At 42.4% G+C, this 22,988-nt stretch overlaps 1 protein-coding gene across 4 annotated transcripts in view; it reads right to left on the bottom strand.

Annotated features, from left to right (window-relative positions):
• Positions 1-22,988, bottom strand: part of grin2da (glutamate receptor, ionotropic, N-methyl D-aspartate 2D, a) — a 141,964-nt gene that overhangs the window by 74,016 nt on the left and 44,960 nt on the right. The window contains exons 1-3 of one of the 4 annotated variants that reach the window (XM_058618612.1): positions 8,124-8,230; positions 4,205-4,917; positions 1,640-1,777 (exon numbers count right to left, since the gene is read on the bottom strand). In XM_058618612.1, the coding sequence (XP_058474595.1) occupies positions 1,640-1,777; positions 4,205-4,738 (672 nt within the window). In that variant the 5' untranslated portion in view covers positions 4,739-4,917; positions 8,124-8,230. Of the gene's footprint in view, positions 1-1,639; positions 1,778-4,204; positions 5,767-8,045; positions 8,231-22,988 lie in introns of those variants that run through there. The other 3 variants (XM_058618610.1, XM_058618611.1, XM_058618609.1) reach the window with 3 other exon arrangements.

The following is a 22,988-nucleotide window of genomic DNA, read 5'->3' on the forward strand; positions in this document are numbered from 1 at the left end:
AGTACTGGACTATACACGACAGTACTGGACAGTACGAGACAGTACTGAACAGTGCGGGACAGTATGGGACAGTGCGAGACAGGACAGTACGGGACAGTACATGATAGTACGAGACAGGACAGTATTGAAAGTTATCTTGGAACATTTTTGGACAATTCTACAGCCATAAAATCAGGATGAACGTCCTGCAGAGTTCTGCTTTAACCTCAGTTGTTTGGTTATTTTCTGAATGAAGATTTCCACGGTGCATCGACATAATTTTTTTTTTTTAGATACTTTATTAATCCCCTTAGGGAAATTATTCTCTGCATTTTGACCCATCCTAGAATTAGGAGCAGTGGGCTGCCACACTAAGTAGCGCCCGGGGAGCAATGGGGGTTGGGTACCTTGCTTACGGGTACCGCAGCCCTTTCGGCCTGGTGGGGACTTGAACCGGCGACCTTCCGGTTACAAGCCAAGTAACTCTGACAACATTTCAATAGTTTTTCCTCATTACTGCAAAACGCCGAGGTCTGAGCCTCACGTCTTATGGAATAAATTCCATCTGGACCAGATGAGTTTCCCCGTCTCTCGGGGTGATGACACACAGCCCTCGGTTACATCCTTTTCAGCTGCTGGTGTTTTTGTTTTGTTCCTGGCGACGGCTCCTCTCACTGCTGTCACACGGCATCTCTGCTTTTTGGCAGGAAAGCACTTACAGAGGCCACTGTGCACTTCCTCCCAAACAGCAGATGAAGTTAGAGGAGCACTGAGCAGCTGAGGAGACAAAATATCACCCTGAGGAGTCAGTTAAGACCCAAACAGAGCTGAGAGGACGCAGAACACAGCTGCAGATGGATTTTTTGACTATATTGACTGGTTGTGTAAACAGAACAGAGATAATATGCTAATGTTAATGTTAATGTTGTGTTCACGGACACAAAGTCAATTAAATCTGCTGCAGTAGATCCTGATTTTACCCAGAGAACCAGCGTCGCTACATCAGTGTATGAAGTCTGCGTTATCTTAAGAACATGTAAACTGCTTTATTTCACTGTTACACTGACTTTTATTAACAGGAAACTGAGGTGTGTAAACCACTCACTCTCACACACACACACACACACACACCAAAGCCCATAGAGAAAATCAGTGATTTTAACATCACACACACAGGAGCTGCCTCCGTCACTAATTCTGTAAATTCGGCATTTAAAATCCTTGATTCAGAGTGACATCAGTGACACAAAGTGACCACACGAGGCAGCAGAGGACCAGCAGCTCCTGTGTCCCCGCAGTTAAAATCACTTTTCTCTGTGGTCTTTGGTGTGAGAGACCGAGTGGTTTACAAATTTAGATTTTTAGTCACAAAACGTAGTCTAACAGTTAAAAAAAACAAGGTAATCATTGTCTGAACACGTCAAACACTTAAAGTTGTGAAGGTTTTGTTCAGTAAACATTTAGACATTTGCCTAAAATCCACTTTTCTTGTTCTTGTCTAGAACACGGGACTTTCACAAATGATAATAATAATAACAACAACAATAAACAAACTATTACGACTGGCATTTGAACAGTTTCTAATCTAAAATAAAAATTTAACAAAAGACAAAAAAAAAGATGACACAACATTCAGAAATGTTTTGTTGTTGTTTTTTACCTGTGGCTCTCGTCCCAGGCTGGCCCCGCCCCCCACAGCGACCACAGGGACACCCGTCTGGGCGGAGACAAACTCCAGCATGGGAGCCAGAGGGGCGCGGTTCGGTGGCGGCGGTCTCTCCTCCTCAAACACTAAACCCTGCAGTAAGAACGACACGTGTGAGTGAGAAACAGTTACATCAGAGTCTTACATCAGAGTTTTATTGTTTGGTTTATACACCCTGGAACAAGTGAAGGCGACGCGACAGCTGACACTCCGATAAGGACTTCACTTCTCTGACAAACGTCTCCACTGCGAGACAAACGGAATATTTCCGACAGGGTTTCAGAGGTTTAATGAAGAACTTCAGAGGCTGTTGTTTATTTATTTATTTATGTCATGAATGTGATTGCTGTGCTGCTCTGACGAGAGTGTGCAGATAAAAATGTGACTGAAGACAATTTTTTTGAATAGAATTGTGCAACCTTGACATGAAATGTACTAGAGTAGTGTTATTATTGAGTGGGTCTGAATTTAGTGCACATAGCAGCGTTACAGTTCAGTCAAAGCACTTGTCACTCACACATTCATGGATACAGTATTCAGGACTTTTTTCTATCACACATCAGCTCCGTTCTCACGCTGCCAGCACAGCTGTCAGGAGTTCAGAGTCTTTACCCAAGCACACGTCGACATGTAGTGCAGCGTAGCTCGTGATCAAACCCCCAACCTTACAATAGGAAGACAACCCCATCTACCGCTGATCCACGGCTAACCCATTAGAAGTCTACATTATCTTAAGAACATGTTCATGTCTTCATGTCACTGTTAGACAGACTTTTCCAACAGGAATCCAAAGTTTATATACTTTTCACTCTGCCACACCAAACCCCACAGAGAAAGTGATTCTAACATCACACACACACACTTCTAATGTCTTATTTTGTGACTTTGGCATCTAAAATACTTCATTTGGTTTAACTTGACACAAAGTGACCACACGAGGCAGCAGTAGACCAGCAGCTCCTGTGTCCCCGCAAGCTTAAATGACTGATTTTCTCTGTGGGGTTTGGTGTGGGAGAGAAACTTTAGTTTCCTGTTGGGAAAGTCTGTCTAACAGTGAGAAAAAGACGTGAACATGTTCTTAAGATATCGTAGACTTAATGAGGTTATTTTGAAGTGGTTAAAATCTAAAAACATGAACAATGAAGTTGTGGAAATCGCCTTGACTCCACGTAATGATACAGGCCGTGTGACTCGAGTGCGTCTTCATGACCTTACGCTTGTTTTCTGGTACTGATTCCGGGCAGTAAATTGAAGCTAAGTGTAGCCGACAGCTCAATCCTCACCGGGAAGCATTTCATATGCAAATCATACACACACACACACACACACACACACACACATACACAGACAGACACACACACACACAACCTGCACGTGAGTCAGCCATCACTACCTAAATGAGTCCATATCACTTTTGATTTATGATGATTGTGACGCGTCCTTGTCACTGTTCTGACATGAAAATAAATCAACACACACTGTAGAACTTTCTAGCAGGCAAAGCTATTTATCTTTCATTCTATTTATCTGTTCATTGTTGTAATTAAAAGCACTGTTGCCTTTAAAGTGCCTTTAAGGTGCATCGTCAAAGCTATGTTTTGTTATATATCGCCTTTGTAAATCTATCTATCATCAGAACCTGTACGACTTGTCGGTTTTACAACCTAACGAAATGCTGTCTACTAACTAACTAACTGACTGTAGTTAGTAGTTAACAAACTGACTAACTTCTAACTAACTTTTAACTACTAACTGTCTGCTGTCTAACTGTGTATGTGGAATAAACGTTCAGAAAGACAGTCGAGTTGTGCCCGCTGTACTTGTTCTGGTTACCCTTTCCAGAAGGGAGTATTGAGCTGAAAGGATCAGCCGCAGAAATCTGGACACACACAAAGTTTGCATGATGTATATTCCTACAGATGAATGAATGAATGAATGAATGTCGTGTGAATTATTACCTTCATGGGAATCAGGTGAAGTTCCACCACACGTGTCAAACTATGAATGAAGGAATTAATGATTGCATGAACAAACATGGACATGAATGACTGCACAGTTTGTGAAACAATGACTGAATGAATGAATGAATGAATGAATTGATGAATGAATGAAGAGAACCACATTGATAATAACACTACATTGTAGTCATACGTTTTAATATTGAATATTGAATTAAAGGCTGGCTAAAATCTGATGGCAGTCATTTTGTTTTCACAGTGTCTCAAGCTGCAAAACAGATGAGTTACATGCTAACATGCTAATACTAATATTAATGTAATTAATAAATAATGCAGAATGGCAGTATAGGTTATTGGGCACGGATGCTAACATTAGCAGCTAACACCAGATGTGACACAGCAGCTCCTGTGTCCCTGTGAGCTAAAATCACTGATCTTCTCTATGGGGTTTGGTGTGGGAGAGAAACTTTAGTTTCCTGTTGGAAAAGTCTGTGAACATGTGTGAAACATAGCCGCGTGTGCGCTTGTGTGTGCGTGTGCATGTGCGTGTCCGTGTGCGTACCTGCAGAGGTGTGGTGGCCAGCAGCTCACACAGCTGCAGCAGTAAACTGCCCGGGCTGCTCTCGTTCACGGCCAGGTAGATGACATTGGCCTGACCCGACGGCGTCATCACCGTCTCCCCCACCAACGCCGCCAGAGACAGGGATGATATGGAGGCTGAGAACCCGGCCATCGCAGCCACTCCTGCCAGTGAAGCTGTGTCCATCACTCCCCTTCCTCCTCCTCTCTCTCCTCTCTCGCCTCTCTCGCCTCTCTCTCCTCTCTCGCCTCTCTCTCCTCTCTCTCCTCTCTCGCCTCTTTCTCCTCCTCCTGGACCGTTTCCTGGCCCCGGCCCCGGCTCACCGACCCCCGCGCCTCCCACCACCGCCGTCTCCGGGAGTAGGGAGGTGCCCGAGTGGATCACGGCAATGTTGACGCCACCCGAGTCCCTCTCTCTCTCCCGGGGCCGGAGCAGCAGGGGGGGCGAGGGGCGTGCGGGCCCCGTGCAGGCCAGGACAGCCAATAGCAGTGAGAGGGCAGGCCGTGGGGCCACCATGGGGTAAAAGAGGGACCAGTGGCAGTGGTCGGATGAGGACGGACAGGTGCAAAGGCCAGGTGGGGTTTGGGGGGGAGGTGGGGACAGTGGGTGATGTCTGTAGGAGGGGGTGGGGTGGGAGGGGAGGATGGGGGAGCGTCAGCGGGTCACAGGGCTTCACCTGGTGAGGAGAGGAGACGCTGAGGAGGAAGCAGAGACAGAGGAGACACAGTCAGTGTTTCATTCATTCATTTTCTCCTGCTTTGTCCTTTACATGAGGGTCAAGGGAGGTGGAGCCAATCCCAGCTGACCGAGGAAAGGTGGGGTCACGCCTTAGAGCAGGGGCCTCAAACTCAAAATGACATGGGGGCCAGTGAACTTCTAGTCTGGTCAGGAGGGAAAAATTATTTAGTGATTAGAAATGAAAATATCTTGATAATCTGTCATGATGTTGCAATTACAAATACTTAGGATGACATCGCACACCATTTCAAAGTAAAAGTGCTTGTTTTGATATATAGTTCACAATGAAAAAAACTTAATTATGATGTAAAATGAATCTGTAAATAACAAAAACACAAACATTAAAACAAAATATACAAAATAAACACTAGACAGGCTTATTTATAATTAAATGTTGAATTTAATCATTTCAAAATAAGTGTATAAGGCCGCAGGACGTGGACTGGTGGGCCGCATGTGGCCCCTAGCCCGGGAATTTAGTCCCCTGTCTTAGAGTGTCCAGTTAACTGCTGCATGTTTCTGGACAGTGGGAGGAGACGGGGATGTGTGGGTCCACGCAGAAAGGCCTTTGCTTGGACCGGGTTGTGAATCGCGGTCTTCTTGCAGCAAGGCAACACTTTTACCCACTACCCCTCCGCGTGGTCACGTTTTCAACTGAAGAAACAAAATGCAATTTGTACAATTCTTTTGTTTAATGTTGCACAAAGAGACCGAACAGAAAGATGCAACATTATTTGGTTTCTGCGTGAAAACAGGCAAAACTATCAGACCCAACTTAGCAGCAGTAAAATTCACTCTGAAATATAAACATCCACTCGTCTCACTTCACTGACCCAGAGTCACCGCTGTCTCCGTCTGTCTTCACGTAAAACAAATCACTTCCTGTGTGCAGCGTGGGCGTGTCATGTGACAAAAATGTGAATGTAACAGACTTAAAAGTCACACAGTTGATTAAAGTGGGTGAAAAGTTTCACCAACATTTTATTATACAGAAATCTTTTCAATTAATGAAATAACAATAACATTTCGTCCTTGAATTGAATTTATGTCCAGTTTTATTAGAACGGCTGAATGTGGATGTTTCTTTTCTCCAGAATCATTGTAACTTATTATCGTTTATTCAAATTATACATTTTTGGAATTTTTTTATCTGTCAATGTAATAAATCTAATACCATAATAAATGTAGAGTTAAAATTGCCTTTGTCTACATGGATGTTGAAATGAAGCTAAATGTTCATTTTATCTTTAATAAGCACAAACTCAGAGGACTGACGTAGTATTAGTCAAATCAAGACAATAATTAGACTTTTCCCGCCCCCACGGCTCATGTGTCGTGTTTAAATGTGATCGACGACGTGGTTCCCTCTCTCACTCACTCACACGCCTGCGAGTGTAACCTCGAGTGCGGCTGTTGATTTAGGAGGTTGTTATGAAGCACTTAGTCTCCAATAAACAACGCGAGTAAAACCACACGCAACCAGCGCGACTCATCCCACCTATTTACTGCTCCTGTAAATCTGTAAACCTAAAAATATGCAAAGGTTTTCAGTCAAGGCGACGCCTCGCACTCTTAATGCACCGTGTGTGTGTTTCTAAAAAATTCAAACTTACGCCGACATCAAAATGAAGATGTTGCAGATTAATATTAAAGAGATGGTTTAGGATTTTTGAATTAAAAATCAGGTTACGAGTAAAAAAAAAGAGGAGGTTTTAGCCACTTAACAAAAAGACTCAATCTAAAGTCTACATTACTTGAAGAACATATGTGCTGCTTCATTTGGTTGTTGGACAGCATTTTCTGAACCACTTACTCTCCCACACAAAAGTCCATAGAGAAAATCAGTGATTTTGACATCACAGCACACAGGAGTTGTTGGTCCTCTGCTGCCTCGTGTGGTGACTTTGTGTCACTAACGTAAATCTGAACAAAGGATTTTAAATGCTGAATTGAAAAAAATAATATATGTGAACTTAGTGATGGAGGCAGCAGTGGATCAACAACTCCTGTGTGTGATGTTAAAATCACTGATTTTCTCTATGGGCTTTGGTGTGGGAGAGTGAGTGGTTTACAAACTTCAGTTTCCTGTTGGAAAAGTCTGTTTAACAGTGAGATAAAGACGTGAACATGTATTTAAGGTATTGTAGACTTAAGCTGATGTAAATTTAATGAGATTTTCTAAAATACTCAGAAGTTTGTTTTGCTGAATTTACTTTTTTTTTAAATTATTGTTATCATATTCTTGCAGGTCTTTTGCACATTAAGTTGATGTTGCTGCAAACAGCCACATAAAGTGTACATATATACATACATATATATGTATATATCAATATATATGTACATATGTATATGTAACGGATGTCTATTGCACATGAGCTGTGGTGCTGTGTTCAGAGTGAACACTCATCAGAAGACTAACTGCTACTGCTTAAAATAAGGTTAGTAGTATGTGTAAGTGCATTAATACTATCTGCCTGCCCGGTCACTGAAGGATTGTTCACATTTGGAATCTCAAGAGGAAGATTTAGCTCAAACATTGCCATCACGGCATCTGTATCAAACTCTAAAATGGCTGCTTTCACTTTTTCTGGAGCTTGAAGCCACACTACTTTAGTGACATTACCATATGTTCCTAATGAAGCAATGACATCAGCATCAGTGTCTGTTTTGGTTAGCCCAATAATACAATGGACTGCTCTGCATTAATACATACATGTGTTCAATATCCATGTTTGTTTTAACTCTTTACTCACAAAATACTGTGAAATAACCAAAAAGGAGAAAAAGTAAAATGCCTGTCAAAAAAAACCTGAAAACTAAAAACTGTGTCCGTCACAGTAAGTAATAAATAAAGTAAACCGTCCAGATAAGTCAGTGTCCACAGTGTGTGTATTAGTCCTTTAATGTAACTGTTCATCTACCCCGGGTGGTGTGAGTTTGTTTCTTATCTGTATGATGTAATAGATGTGCTTTCTCCACATGCTCCAAGAAGCTGCTTCCGACGTCACGCTCTCCACGCATGTAAGCTGGTGCTCTGTTATTAGCCGTTAGCATGCTATGCTAAGCGCTAATGATTACTACTCACTGGAGTTTTCTCTCGACAAAACACAATAAAAATGACGATGTCCGGCAACACAAAACACCTTCTCCTATGTTCGGATACCTTTCAGAACGAATAACGCGAAACAAAATAATGTTTCATCCACTCTTTATCTAATTATCAGCATTAACTTGCTCTGGCTATAGCATGACTGTTCTCATCAGCGTCGGTGTACGAAAAAAAAACTGACAAGCCCGGGAAAAAAACAAAGGAAGTGCGACCTGATTAGCGCTTGTGTGTAACTAATGCGCACCCTGCTGGTAGAAATAAGGAACTACATCAAAATACAACTCATTCAAACGGTATAGCTCAACATTGTTAAACTCTAAATATGTGGAATTACACTGTGTGTAACTAAAAGGTGTTACACACATATATATATATATATATATATATATATACATAAATATATATGTATATAAATATATATATATATATCTACACATATACATATATATATATTTATATACATATATATGTATATATGTGTATATACATATACAGTATATCTACACATATACATATATATATAAAAATATATATATACATATATACTGCATCAGTGTGGCTCAGAGAGAAGTACAGCAAAGGGTTTGTTGCTGAAAAGGGAGAAGGAAAAAAAGCCCAATATGCAGGTCAGGACGTTTCCTTAGAGACGGGAAGTCGGGGAACAGTGGTTTTCAAATCCAACAAATTAATTTTTTTGTTTCCACAGCCGAGAGCAGACTGAGGTCGGAGTGTGGATCTGCCCAGAGGAGCCGGCAGGAGCAGCACCGCGGAGACTTCACCGCCGCTACAAGGAGAATAAGGAAGCAGAGAAAGAGCTGCTGGAGAAGATGAAGTGATGGAGGGAGCACATGCTATTTTTTTCTTATTTTTACCAAAACCACATCTCCATATGTATGAGGTGTGTGAGGCTGTTTGGGACCAGAGTCACTGGATGTGAACATTAAACTTTGAGATGAATTTAAAATATCTGTGAAGGTTTTTTTAAACCGTACACACAGATGATGCCATGTTTTCTGAAAAGCTTCTTTTTTTGTTCCACATGAATGTGCGTCAGTTCAAGCAGAACTGTCTGACGTGGGTTTAATTTGTCGGTAACTCTCTGAGGTGAACGACGGAGGAAAATCACACTTGGAATTCAGCGAAGAAGCCAAATAATTACGACAAGAAGAGAAATGTTGGGGTTTTTTGCCTCCCAGTGGGACTGCAGCTCAAAATCTACACTTTCATTTGAGAAATGGTGGCACTGGTGATCTGCTACTGATGGCCCACATTAAGCAAACATACACATACGCCAGAACCCCAATGGATACCAACCGAGAATCCAGAAAACATGATCATTCTCCACGTTTTCAGTGCCTATTTCTGCCCTGACCACACCAGAGAGAACGTTGACCGAACCCCAGAGGAAGCTCCACCCAGTGACTGTTACCGTTTATTTATGTTAACGCCAAGCAACAAAAACCTTTAGCATTATACATCGAGGAGGACGAAGCAACTACTGTACGCGCCCAGGAAAACACACGTTACACAAAAGTCCTCATGAGTTATTGTCAGTTCTTCGTCTTCATGAACTCTTGTTGGACATCGCCCAAACATGGTGGTCTACATTGAGATGTTGAGATGTTAGGGAGGAGAAGGAGAACATCCTTTGATCCAGTAAACACAAATGATCCAGCGATCAATACAACTAAGTGACCAATCCTGTCATCACTGACAGGATTTGGCACCCGTACCGTAACTCCTAGACCGATGTCTCCATGTGGAGGATAAAGCAGTAGAAGATGGATGGAAGATGTGACGTCAGCGTATAAATCCAGGCGGAACTGAATATTATGATGGTCATAAAACAAACATCACGTCACTGTTTGTGCTTCCAATTATTTTCCAGTTATCATTATTATTATTATGAGATGAAAACACAGGACAACGTCGTTCTGGTCCGACGGTGAAATTGAGGTCTTTGCTTTCTAAATCCCGGCGTGACTCGTCGTGCCAGTGGAAAAGTGAAAAAAGCAGATAATGAAGTTGGATCATGGAAATAAACGAGGGCTTGATGCAGAAAGAGCTGCGTGCCACTCTCAGTGTTCAGGCTCATTGTTCACATTGTGTAATAATAATATGTAAAATGAGAAAATGTGAGACCTTTAACTGCAGCTCAGCTTGGCTCAGCTCACACTGAATCCACTCTAATCTCACTCTGTGACGATGTCACCACGCTCTGATGGAACTGTTGATGTGAGGAACACAGGAAATTTTTCTGAACAGGAACCGGTCGCCTTTTTCTCGACAGAGCTCCCCCACCAATTTCAGACTAAATATTTTTTTACGACACCACCGCAAACATCCATCGTCTAAATCTTTATCCTCACTGTTGGTGGTTCACTGGTTCATGGACATCGGCATCCATTTTGTATGCATGTGTTTTGCAATTCTCGCCATTAAATAAAAAGCCCGTCTGATGTTTGCTCGTGTGTCGTTTCCTCTTCCTCGAGCTTCCTCCGACAACGGATTTTCCTGCTGTTCTTGATGAATGTCTAAAATTAACGCCTTCATTGACTTGATCTTATAGCCGATACCTGGCTCTCAGGAGACCTCTTGATTCCGATGCTCCAATTTGTCGCGTGATGAGTCTACATATTGCGCTAACGCAATGGCCAGTCAGCGCTGAGATTCTCCAGATGACGTCGTGTACCTGCCAGCGTAATGGAGGGGGAACAGTCGTGGCTCTACGACATTTCTTGTGGAAACACATCTGCAGAGAAGAAACCACCACCATCTTGTGTGGTTTCACGACACCATCTGTGACCATCCTGACACAACTCGGCGGGTTTCACCGTTTACTTTGGAGTCATGCGACAGTGTCACTGGAAGCAGCTCTTCATCCATCCTGATGAGTTCCTGAAGTAAAGACGACAGACTTCTTCAGTGGATGGCTGTGGACGACTGGACTTGCTTGAGTTGAGTTGAAGACATTTCACCGCTCATCCAAGAGGCTTCTGCAGTTCTGACATCTAGTGGGAAGAACATTTACATTTAAGCATTTAGCAGGATCCAAGTGCAGAAGGAGATCATGCAGGGAAGGGGGTAAGTGTAAGGTAAGTGCTAAGACAGAAGATGCTCTTGGAAAAGCTGGGTTTTCAAGAGCTTCTTGAAGAAAGACAGGATTCTGAAAGACCCTGTTCTGTTAGCGCTCGGTCGATCATTCCACCAGCATTGAACGACACACGAAAAGAGTCTGGATTGTCTTGAGCGTGGTGTTGGCACCGATCCTTTGATGAACAGAGTTGTTGAGGGGCAACATAAGCCTTTAGGAGAGCATATAAATCGGTGGGAGCAGACCCATGAAGCACTTTGTTGGCTAGCATCAGTGATTGAATTTGATGCGGGCGGCTAAGGGAATTCAGTGGAGCTCAATGAACAGGGGTGACATGATAGGCTGATTGAAGACCAGGTGCCCTGCTGCGTTTCACAGTGACACCTAACAAACCCGGTAAGCTACTAGTTATTCAGAAGTGAAGAAGGAGAAGAACGTGAAAAGTCTTCAAATCAACTCAAGCAAGTCCAGTCGTCCACAGCTAACTACTGAAGAAGACTATGACCTGGATGACTGAGAACCTTCACTGATGTTCTCTGCAGACGTTTCCACAACAGAGTGCAACACTGCTTTGGTCGATGGTGAAAAGAAAAGCTTGTTACTTCTGTTTAAAATGTGTCAAGTGAACACAGCATGAGGTCTCGACAGCCCAAATCTTGCAAGGCTGTTTTTGTGCTAACAGACAGTAGAGGTCAGTGGACACAATCTCCCACAACAACAAGATGTTTAACATTCAAAATAAATAAATAAATAAACATTGCCAGATTCTGAGTGCACGTGTGATCGAGGCTGTTGGTGCAGAAAGCATGTTTATCATACCTGCTATGCTACAGACATTAGATACGTGGTTTGGCCGCGGGTGCGGGCGGGCGGCGTCTGTGCCTGAGCAAGCTGCTGACACTCATCAGCCGTGGAAACACAGAGAATGTGAAGCAGCAGCGCGGCGACTGTGGAGCTGCCAGGCAGCCGAGCCAGACAGCTGGCAGGACACTGGCAGGAATGTGGAGGAAAAGCGCTGAATCCTCCCACTTCCACTGTGCAGGTATTATTTAAACATTTTGTTTGCCCGCTGTTGAATGGGACAACGGTCAGAATAGACCATCAGGGATTCAGAGAAAAGAAGAAACTGGTATTTTCCAGTTTTTCTAATTGAACCACGTTTGACTGATGCTGTAAAGTTTGATTTCCAGTGATAAAAACCTGACTCGTTATCTTTTCTTTCAGCTTATATTTTGTGCAGTGACCCATTTTCTCATCAGTATCAGGAAAATCATGTCTCGCTCTTGGATTCGTTTTTATCTTTTTCTCTGCATTGATTAAAGTTATCATGAAATTGTTTTTGTCTTTTCTGTGATTCTCTCCAGAACACAGGGCTGATAAAGAAAGACCTGCCAAGTTTAAAAACCTGTCAAACTAAATGTCGGACATTAGTTTTGGTCAGCACCAGAACAACATCCTGCCGTTTCTAAAAGTGTTTATACATTTACAAGACCAATTCACATCTCACCTTTCGTTTCTTGGCAAAGTCTCGACAAGGTAATTAAAGCAACATTTTCTGAACCGTCAGATCAGAAAATGTCCATCGTGCCAAGTCCTTAAACGTTTAAATTGTGTTTTATCTGTAGGGTCAGCTTGTGTTATCCAAAAGAGGAAAAGGTTATTCAGATGCTCAGTCACATCACTCTGACAGAAACGGTGTAGATTCGACACGAATATAAAGCAGCAGAAGAAGAATTAAGCCGTTCATTTATTTCACATGAATGAAGTTTGACCTGGGAGTGAATTCCGGGTTCAAATTTTCTTTTTCCACAACAATCTTTAAGCTTCTGTAGAAACACAACACAAGATGGCAGCCTCCATAAAACAAGGCCCTTGTCTGAAGGCAACAAAAAAGAGTAACAAGCCATTTTTAAATTTAAAGTGATTCTACATTTATACAAACATACCTATTAAGTATATTATACTCCATTTCAGCAAATAAACACTCTTAATTTCTTATAGACTGGACGTTTCATCGTTCACTATGAAAATGCTGCTGTTTTGTAGCATTTGGCTACTGTAGAAGCTAAAGTGACACAGTGTTTGGCTATACTAGCTGCTAGGAGCTAACAAAAAAGAGATATGACTAGATTTTACCGCTGCTAAATTATGTCTAAATTCAAAATAAAACAAACCAGTGTCAAACACCAATGTCTGGCTATGGTAGCTGCTAACATCAAACAGCAATTACACAGCATTTAGCTACTTTAGCTGTAAACGTCAAATGACACAACATGTGGCTACATTATTTGCTAACATCAAACAGCAGTGACGCAGCGTTTGGCTACAGTAGAAACTCAAGTGACATGTTGATGACAAGGTACCGTAGCTGCTAACGTCTAGCAGCAATGACACAGCATTTGGCTACAGTAGCTGCTAACATCAAACACCAATGACATGGCATTTAGCTACTTTAGAAGCTGAAGTGACATGTTGATGAAAAGGCATTTGGCTACAATAGCTGCTAACAAACAGAGAAGACACAACATGTGGCTATGTTATTTGCTAACGTCAAACAGTGATGTTGGTGCAATTATTAGACATTTACTGCTGACAAACATGGAGTTCTCCATAAGAGTCCCCTTTAAAAGTGAGGTAGAGTTGTTGTTTTGTGTTTGTCTGGAGTTCAGTGTTGGTGAGACTGTTTAGGGCTGCTGGACCCGGTGTTAAATTGGTTTTAATCAAACCCAGCATGAAGAATCTGGATTGAACAGCTGTGGCAGAGAACGTGTCAGAACATGCATGCAAATGAAACTGTTGTCGAGACAAAATGCATCCTACACAAACAACGACCTCGGAGGAATCAGAACAAGGGAAGCTGTCAGAGACGCTGCTCGTGGCGAAGAAGACGCCGCACTGTATTGTTTGTTTTTTGTTTTTTTGTGTCTTCCTGTGCTTGTGTGAAGGCGGCTAATGCATGATTGATCGTCAATCATGATTCTGCTGACTGGGACACGCGGGGGGAGCGGAGGAGGGCGGTGGGGGGCGGAGCTTTTGAAACATCTGCAGCTGCTCAAGCAAACATGGAAAAGCTTTGTCAGAACACTTTCCATCAGCAGCACAAATAACTGCAGTCCCACAGAGTTCTGCAGGTGCACGCGTGTGCGTCTCACTCATTGTTCCCCGAATGCAACGCAGTGAGCGCTAATGTGTTTGTGATTTGTGAGGGTGAAAAGGAATAATGACCGGCACAAACAGTCTCTGAGCAACAAAGACGAGGTCCAGAGACGCAGAAGGAACAGGAAGAAAGAAAGAAAGAAAGAAGACGGATGGATTTTTGTTGAAAAATCCATTCCAACATGAAATTTAAATGGAGAAAATGCTCAAACAGAAAAACACAATGGCACATGTTTCTTTAACTACAGCCACAGTGGAGTGAAGATGAAGCTGTGAATTATTAACTGTGCTTCTTCTCTTTAATCTCGGTCACAATTTAACATCGATCGTTGATGTTCTGCTGGGTTCACAACACGCAAAAGAAGTCAGATTTAATTTTTCTTTTTGTTTAAAAGGTTGAACAGTTGAAGAAGAACCAGCATAGCAGCCAAAAGAGGGCGCTAAACTCCGTCTGTGAGGAAACCTCACAGCACCTACTTTAGCTGTTTGAACGTACGAGCTACAGCAGCCAGAGTTCGCAAATATTCTACTGATGCCATTGTGTCTGTGACTACACTAACTCAAACAACGACGCCATGGATTCTGGCTAAAGTAGCTGCTTACATCAAATTCTTTTGCCACAGTGTGCTACAGCAGCTGCTAATATCAAACAGCTACAGTCGCTGTCGGATTTGTTGTCTGGCTACATTAGCCAAGTCAAGTATTGATGATACAGCATTTGGCTACAGCACCCACTAATGTCGCACACCTTTGACACAGCATTTGGCTACTGTAGAAGCTAAAGTGACGTTGATGACATGGCATTGACTGCCGTAGCTGCTAACGTTAAATAGCGACGACATGACGCTTGGCTACAGTAGCTGCTAATGTCAAACATCAATGGCACAGCAAGTTGATGACACAGTGTTTGACTATAGTAGCTGCTAGGAGCTAACCACAGGATTTTACCATTGCTAAATTATGTCTAAATTCAAAATAAGACAAACCACAGTCGAGGTAGATAACACCAAACACCAATGACAGAATGTCTGGCTATAATAGCTGCTAACATCAAACAGCAATGACACAGCTTTTAGCTACTTTAGCTGTAAATGTCAAATACAGATGACACAACATGTGGCTACATTATTTGCTAACGTCTAACAGTGATGACACAGCATTTGGCTACAGTAGAAGCTCAAGTGACATGTTGATCGCAAGGTATTTGGCTACAGTAGCTGCTAACATCAAAAACCAATGACACAGCATTTGGCTATAGTCGCTGCTAACGTCAAACTGCAACGACATGCCATTTAGCTACTTTAGAAGCTAAATGCCGTGTCATCAAAACAGTGACAAAGCATTTGGCTATAGTAGAAGCTGAAGTGACATGTTGGTGACAAGGTACTTCAGTACAGTAGCTGCTAACATTTAGCAGTAATGACACAGCATTTGGCTATAGTTAGCTGCTAATGTCAAACACCAATGACATGGCATTTAGCTACCGTAGAGGCGAAAGTGACATGTTGAGGACAACTCGTTTTTTTGCAGTTTTTACCATGAAAACTATAAGATAAGATAAGTTAAGATAAGATAAGTTCAGATGAGATAAAATAAGATAAGATGAGATAAGATAAGACAAAATATGATAAGATAAGATTGAGGTCAGATTAGCCACAGACCTGAGTACAGTAACGTGGCCTTGGGGGTTTGAGTCTCCGCATGCCGCTGCTCCCCCGTGTGTTAATTACATGGACTCACGTTGCTCAGGAGTTTCTCGTTACTGTGGGTTTTTTCTATTTTAATATATCTGGGTTATATATTATATATTATATAAATTGGATTTGCTGCTCTCACGCTGGCGCTGGCCGTCCTCCCCTGCTTCTCCTGCTGAGAGCTGCGATGTTATAAATGAGCTGCATACAGGATTCTGCCGACATCTGTGAGTCCAGTCCTGACGGCTGTCAGAGGAAAGTTCACCCTGTGATCAGTGTTTTGTTTAAAGCTGTAGCTCCAGAGAAAAACCTAGACTTTTTCATCATGACTCAATTCCTCCGGCTCCGAGAAACTTTTTTGTGGTCGTGCAACATTTTATTCACTGTAAAAGTGCTGAGTCATGATACACACAGGTGTTGGCTGAGATGACTTTGTCATGACTCATGCAAAAGTCAAAGACGATAAAGTTGATGAAGAATTGAAGGAAAAGCAATTATAGCGTTACAGTCACCACTTTATTAGGTACACTTGAGGAACTGCTTATTAAATTAATATCTATTTAGTCGTTCACACGGCAGTAACTCTTTTGTTAACCCCGCCCTGTGGTGGTACTACATTTGTGTAGAACCCTGATATGACTGAAGATAGTTACGTGTGTTTAAATGGTGTTCAGCTATTCCTTTGTTTTCTGTTGTGTTAGCCCTGCTGTGACCATGCTGTCGTTGCAGATATGGAAAGTAAAAGTTATCTTGGAAAAAGGGGCAGAAGAACTCACTTTTTTGACAATTCTACAGCTATAAAATCAAAATAAAGATGATTATCAGCTGTATCAGCTGTTCAGTCAACGAACACAGGAATCTGTGTCCGTTCTTTGTCACAGTTTGACAAAAAAGAAGCACAGAAGTGTCACTTCATTTTGCCTTGAACTAAATTCATGAATAAATTCAGAAGACAAACGAGACGATGTATGATGATGTCACTGTGGGAAGGACGAGAAGTGAAAACCAGAGGAATGGGCCTTTAAAGAAGTCAGAGTGAGGACTAAATTGTGTTTTTCTTGGTCAATCAATAAAGCCACATGGCTCACCATGTGCGTCCTTTCCTTCCATCAACTCCTCCTCTTCTCCATTCTTCCTCCCTTCCTTCCTCCCAATTTGAGTCCAACCCCAATTTTCTAACATCCATTTCCTTTTCATCCTTTTTCTCTTCTCCTTTTTTGTCTCACTCTTCATCTCAAACGTCTCCTCCTCTCTCTCTGTTTCCCTCCATACTTCCTCCCAATTTCAGTCCAACCCCAATTTTCTAACCTCTTTTCTTTGTTTTTTTCCTCCCTTCATACTCCTCCTCCTCCTCCCTCTCCAACATCTTCCTCCTCTCCCTCCTCTTCCTCTCCTGTGGGCCATCAGAATTCATTACAGGCCCGAGCTGATTCATGGCTCAGTCCCAAACCATTGGAAAGCATGGAGGCATGTCTATAAATCTACACACACACACACACACTAACCAGAGAGGGGAGAAAAAAATCCACATTTCATGCAGATCAGCAGATCAAAGACACAAATAAATGAACACGGTGCACGAAACAAACACACACACACACACACACACACACACACACGTCCTGACTCCTGGCTCGACGACACGCGGGGGAGCAGGAGGTCTCTTCACTCCGCTGATACACTGATGCTGCTAATGGGCTTTTTTCAGTTTGTGCTCCGTGTGCAGGTTTTCAGGGAAAACACAGCACCGTGCGACACAAGCAGCACATGTTGAGGTGAGAGCACACGCCTGCTTTCACCTATTCATCTACACTCATACTCTAATAGTAATGATAACAGAGAAACATCTTTAAATGTCTGAAGGAGACGGAACAGCAGGAAGCTCCTCTCTGCTGCTGCTACCACGGCAACGACACATTTCCAGTGAACGTCAGGAACGATGGATGGACGTGAAGTTTTAACATAAGTGAAGGACAGAGATTTGGCGTCTGGGATGGAAGGAAGTCTCTTACGACGTTGTCCAATATGAGAACAGAGCGCTCTGACGACATAAACATGGTGAAGAGGAAGAGGAAGATGCTGTTAAGTGGATTAAACTTTGGGGACAGAAGCTCTGCCTCTTTGACGACCACGACAAAGTAAAAAAAACAAAGAAATGTTGGTGAGAAATTCAGTAATGATTGACAACTCCTCCTAAATGACCTATGAACTTGCGCAGTGTCGTGAACGGTGATTTGTTTGGGGGTCGTACAAGACACGCTCACTCAGTGTGTTTACATGGACAGTTTAATCCAGCTAACGTCATAGTCTGACTAAGACTGACAACCGTGTAAGGTTGGACATTCATGACTTGAGGGGACATTGCATTGACTTACATTCATTTCCTGGAGACTTACTCTAACCTTAACCACAATCACTAATGGCCTAATCCTAATCCTAATCCTAACCTCAACCTAACCATAAAACATATCTTCACCTTAAAATGTAGTCATTTACGTTGTGGGGACTTGATTCTCACATTAAGTCCCCATAATGTGACTGTGTAAACAGGTTTAGGTCCCCACAACATTAGTAATACCTGGACACATAAACACACACACACAGAGTGAGCAGGTGTGGGTGTGAATTCACCGCAGGACTTTTTCTTTTCTTCTGTTTCTTTCTTTCTTTCTTTCTTTCTTTCTTTCTTTCTTTCTTTCTTTCCTTCCCTGTCAGATCTGAGCAGGAAACACATGCAGGTGGAATCGATTACACTCACATTCACACGCTTCCTCCCTCACAGTCAACACTTAGTGACACTTGAATGGAAAAAGGTTCAATTAGCTGCACCTGAGCTTCCTCTAAAACGTCCGCCTCAGGAAAAGACACAACAACAAAATAATAATGACCATTTTTCACACATTCATCGTTCACAGCTGTGGAACTCACGCAGCAGGGGCACCTGGGTAACTGTGTGGCTCAGGTCACATGACAGCTCGGTCAGTTGTCGTGGTGATGAACACCGGCAAGGTCAGGTGGTAAAAGAACTGAACGTAATCAGGTTTATTTAATCTGAAACTCACTTGTATATAAATGCACAACTGCCACACCAAAGTCCACAGAGAAAATCAGTGATCAGGAGCTGCTGGTCCTCTGCTGCCTCGTGTGGTCACTTTGTGTCACTCAGATTAATCTGAATGAAGGATTTTAAATTCACTAAATCACACATATGAACTCAGCAGTGGATCAACAACACACACACACACACACACACACAGTCCACCACTGTCACCCTCTTCCCAGATTGACTGTCTACAGTATATTTCTTCCAAACATCACTCTCCACCACCCTCTCTCTCTCTCTCTCTCTGTCTCTCTCTCTCCATCACCCTCTCTCTCTCTCTCTCTCTCTCTCTCTCTCTCTCCACCACCCTCTCTCTCTGTCTCTCTCTCTCTCTCTCTCTCTCTCTCTCTCTCTCTCTCTCTCTCTCTCTCTCTCTCAAACAGAGGACAATGAAACTATTTTTTTACAATATTTTCACTCAAAAAAATCATTGTAATCCCTTAATACATCTGTGTCGACTGAATTCTTTTAGACTGAGAGAGAGAGAGACAGAGACAGAGAGACAGACAGACAGAGAGAGAGACAGAGAGGGAGAGAGACAGAGAGGGAGAATCACACAGTTTGTATAACCACGTTTTCATTCAGCCTTTTTTTTGTTAATTTCTCGTGAAAAAGCCCTGAGAGTCATAAAATACTTTAAAGTGCATAATGAACTGAACTGCAGCAGCAGCAGAAGACGAAGAGGAGGAGGAGGATGGAGAAGATGGAGAGAGGGGGAGGGAGAGAGAGAGAGAGAGAGAAGACGTGGAGGAAAAAAGGACATAAATATTCCTGATATCTGGTTTGTTTCACACTGATATTAAAGAATTCATTCAGCCCACGGCCCTGAGTGTGTGTGTGTGTGTGTGTGTGTGTGTGTGTGAGTGTGTGTGTGTGCGTGTGTGTGTGTGTGTTACTGCTAAACTGCTCCTCATTCTCAAATTCAGTTTTTGTAAGAAACATTCTCACACAGATCATATTTGTATTTATAAGCTTATAAAATGACATTTTGTCTATTTTCTGATATAAAATTGGCAATAAATTATGAAAACAGTGATACACATGAAAATAAAAGAACACAATTCAGTCAATAGGGCTGTGAAATTTATTTAAACTTAAAAATAAAATCATCAAACGAACAGGCATTGAGTGAAATCCCTGAGTTAAACACACATATTTAGTTCATTTAAAATTCATTTCACTATAAATTGAATTTGTTTCAAAGGTCGAGTCAATGAGTAATCATATGAAATATTTGTGATTTCAATTACAAATAATTGTAATTATTATTATCTAGTAATACAGTAATTCAATTCCTGCCATTCTAGCCGTTTATGATCTGTGTTATAATATAATAATGACTAATAATGAATCATTTCATTACATTTGTCTTGAATGTAATAAAGTATAAGATTTATGGAGACTTTTCCTCAGCAAACGATTGGAGCTTGGAGATCATGGACCGTTAGAGTCACTGACAGTTTAGTCTCACTATGATAATCAGTATCTGAGCGTGACAGACATTTAACATTCAACACAAAAGTACAACGTTCTCCACAGAAAACTGAAACCAAATTTCAATTTCATAAACTAACCCCAGACCTACATACTGTATGTTTTTACTTTGAGGTTCCATAATTATTCCCATGGGGTTACATCACGCTGCGCTCCATTTACATGAGCTGGGAAACTCCAACTGGAACGCACCCTTAGCCTGGACTCATAATGTCGACCCCTTTCTGACAATATTCAGAATTTAAATCCTGCAGAAATACATGACTTTAGAAAAACAACATTTACCAAAAAACATGTAACATTCAGTTGTGTTTTTAAAGCATGTGTCGCGTCTCTGTGGAGCCGCAGGCACCGAGGAGCAGCAGCAGCAGCAGCAGCAGCAGCAGCGGCAGCATCGGCATCGTGTGTCTCATGTGGGGGTGTAAATATTTCACTCCACGGTCAGTTTTCTTCTGCACAGCCGGTCTGTTGACCCGACTCACTGCAGAGCTCGGCTAAATAATGAAAAACAGGGAAGCTGGACTGTCTCTGCTGTTTTCTCTTCTCACCGTGCAGAGAAAACCTTTTAGATTTGTTATTTCTTTTTTGGGGAGGGGGTAAATCCCTCTCTCTCTCTCTCTCTCTCTCTCTCTCTCGCTCTCTGACGCTGCTGTTGTTTCACTCGGTAGAAACTTGTAACCGTAAATAAACATCTAAATGAACCCTTTCACATTTGTCTGGCTGCTGTAAGGAGCCTTGAACGTCACTGTCAGTGAGCGGAGAAAAACAAACAGAAATAAAACTGGATTTCATGTTCCACACATTCACTGTTCCCTGAGCTCACAATGTGTCGTCCTTCAATTTAATAAAATCTGTATTCTCTGCTTCAAAAACAAACAAAGGATGTGACCATATTTGGAAGAGTGGGGGCGGAGCCTTACTCGTCAAGTATCATGAGGTAAATGAATCAATGCAGCAGCAAATGCTATGACAGTCTTCTTGAGTAATAAACATCACTTAAGATGCAGTGTGGAATCCAGCCACTGGGTGGCAGCAGGTTTGCTGTGTTCATCATGTAGTTTTGATTAGATTAGATTAGATTAGATAGCTTTATTTATCTCACAGTGGAGAGAAAACGGCGTTACAGCAGCTCAACAATAGATAAAAAACAAACAATATACAAGTAAGTAGTGCAAGTATGAAGTTATTCACATATATATATATATATAAATATAAGTATAAATGTAAATATAAATATACATATGTAAATATACATATGTAATAAGGTGCAAGAATGTACAATGATTGTAAACATGTAGTTATGGCAGACCAAAAAATGAAATATGAAATATGATAACAACAGGGACATAGACATTGTTATAATATCTACACACTGTTGTTGTAGAGACGTACTGCAGTTGGAATAAATGACATGCGGAGGCGCTCTGTCCTGCACTTAGGGTGTATCAGTCTCTGACTGAAGGAGCTGCATAAGGACCCAACAGTCTTGTGTAGAGGGTGTGAGGTGTTGTCCATGATGGCCGAAAGTTTGGCCAGGGCCCTCCTCTCATGGATGACCTGAATGGAGTCCAAAGGACAGCCACAGACCGAGCCGGCTTTCTTTATGATTCGGTTCAGTCTGTTTTTGTCCCGCACAGAACACCCCCCCCCCCAACACACCACAGCAAACAGGGCTACTGACGCGACCACAGTGTCATAGAATGTCCTCAGTAGTTTCCTGCACACCCCAAAGGAACGCAGTCTCCGCAGGAGATATAGACGGCACTGACCCCTCTTGTAGAGTGAGTCAGTGTTGTCAGACCAGTCCAGTTTGTTGTTTAGGTGAACACCCAGGTACTTGTATGTCCTCACCCTCTCGATATCTAGTCCCTGGATGTTCATCAGTGCAGGGATTTTGGGTTTCCTGCTGAAGTCGACCATCATTTCCTTCGTCTTGCTGGCGTTCACTTGAAGGTGATTTAGCTCGCACCAGCTGACAAAGTCCATAATGGTCTGCCTATACTCCAGATCGCCCCCCCCCGACACACGCCCCACGATAGCAGTGTCGTCTGAGAACTTTTGGAGGTGGCAACTGTCTGTGGAGTACCTGAAGTCCGAGGTGTACAGGGTGAAGAGGAAGGGGGAGAGCACTGTGCCTTGGGGGGCTCCCGTACTGCAGACCACCATGTCGGACACACAGTCCTGCAGCCTAACAAATTGGGGTCTATCCGTGAGGTAATTGGTGATCCATGCAACCAGCCGGTCGCTGACACCTGCTCTCTCCATCTTCACCCTGAGTAGTGATGGTTGTATGGTATTAAAGGCACTGGAAAAGTCGAAGAAAGTAATCCTCACGCTGTTTCCAGTGCCCTCCAGGTGGGACAGCGATCTCTGCAGTA

The sequence above is a fragment of the Solea solea genome, chromosome 20 (genome assembly GCF_958295425.1).
Source record: "Solea solea chromosome 20, fSolSol10.1, whole genome shotgun sequence".
NCBI lineage: Eukaryota > Metazoa > Chordata > Actinopteri > Pleuronectiformes > Soleidae > Solea > Solea solea.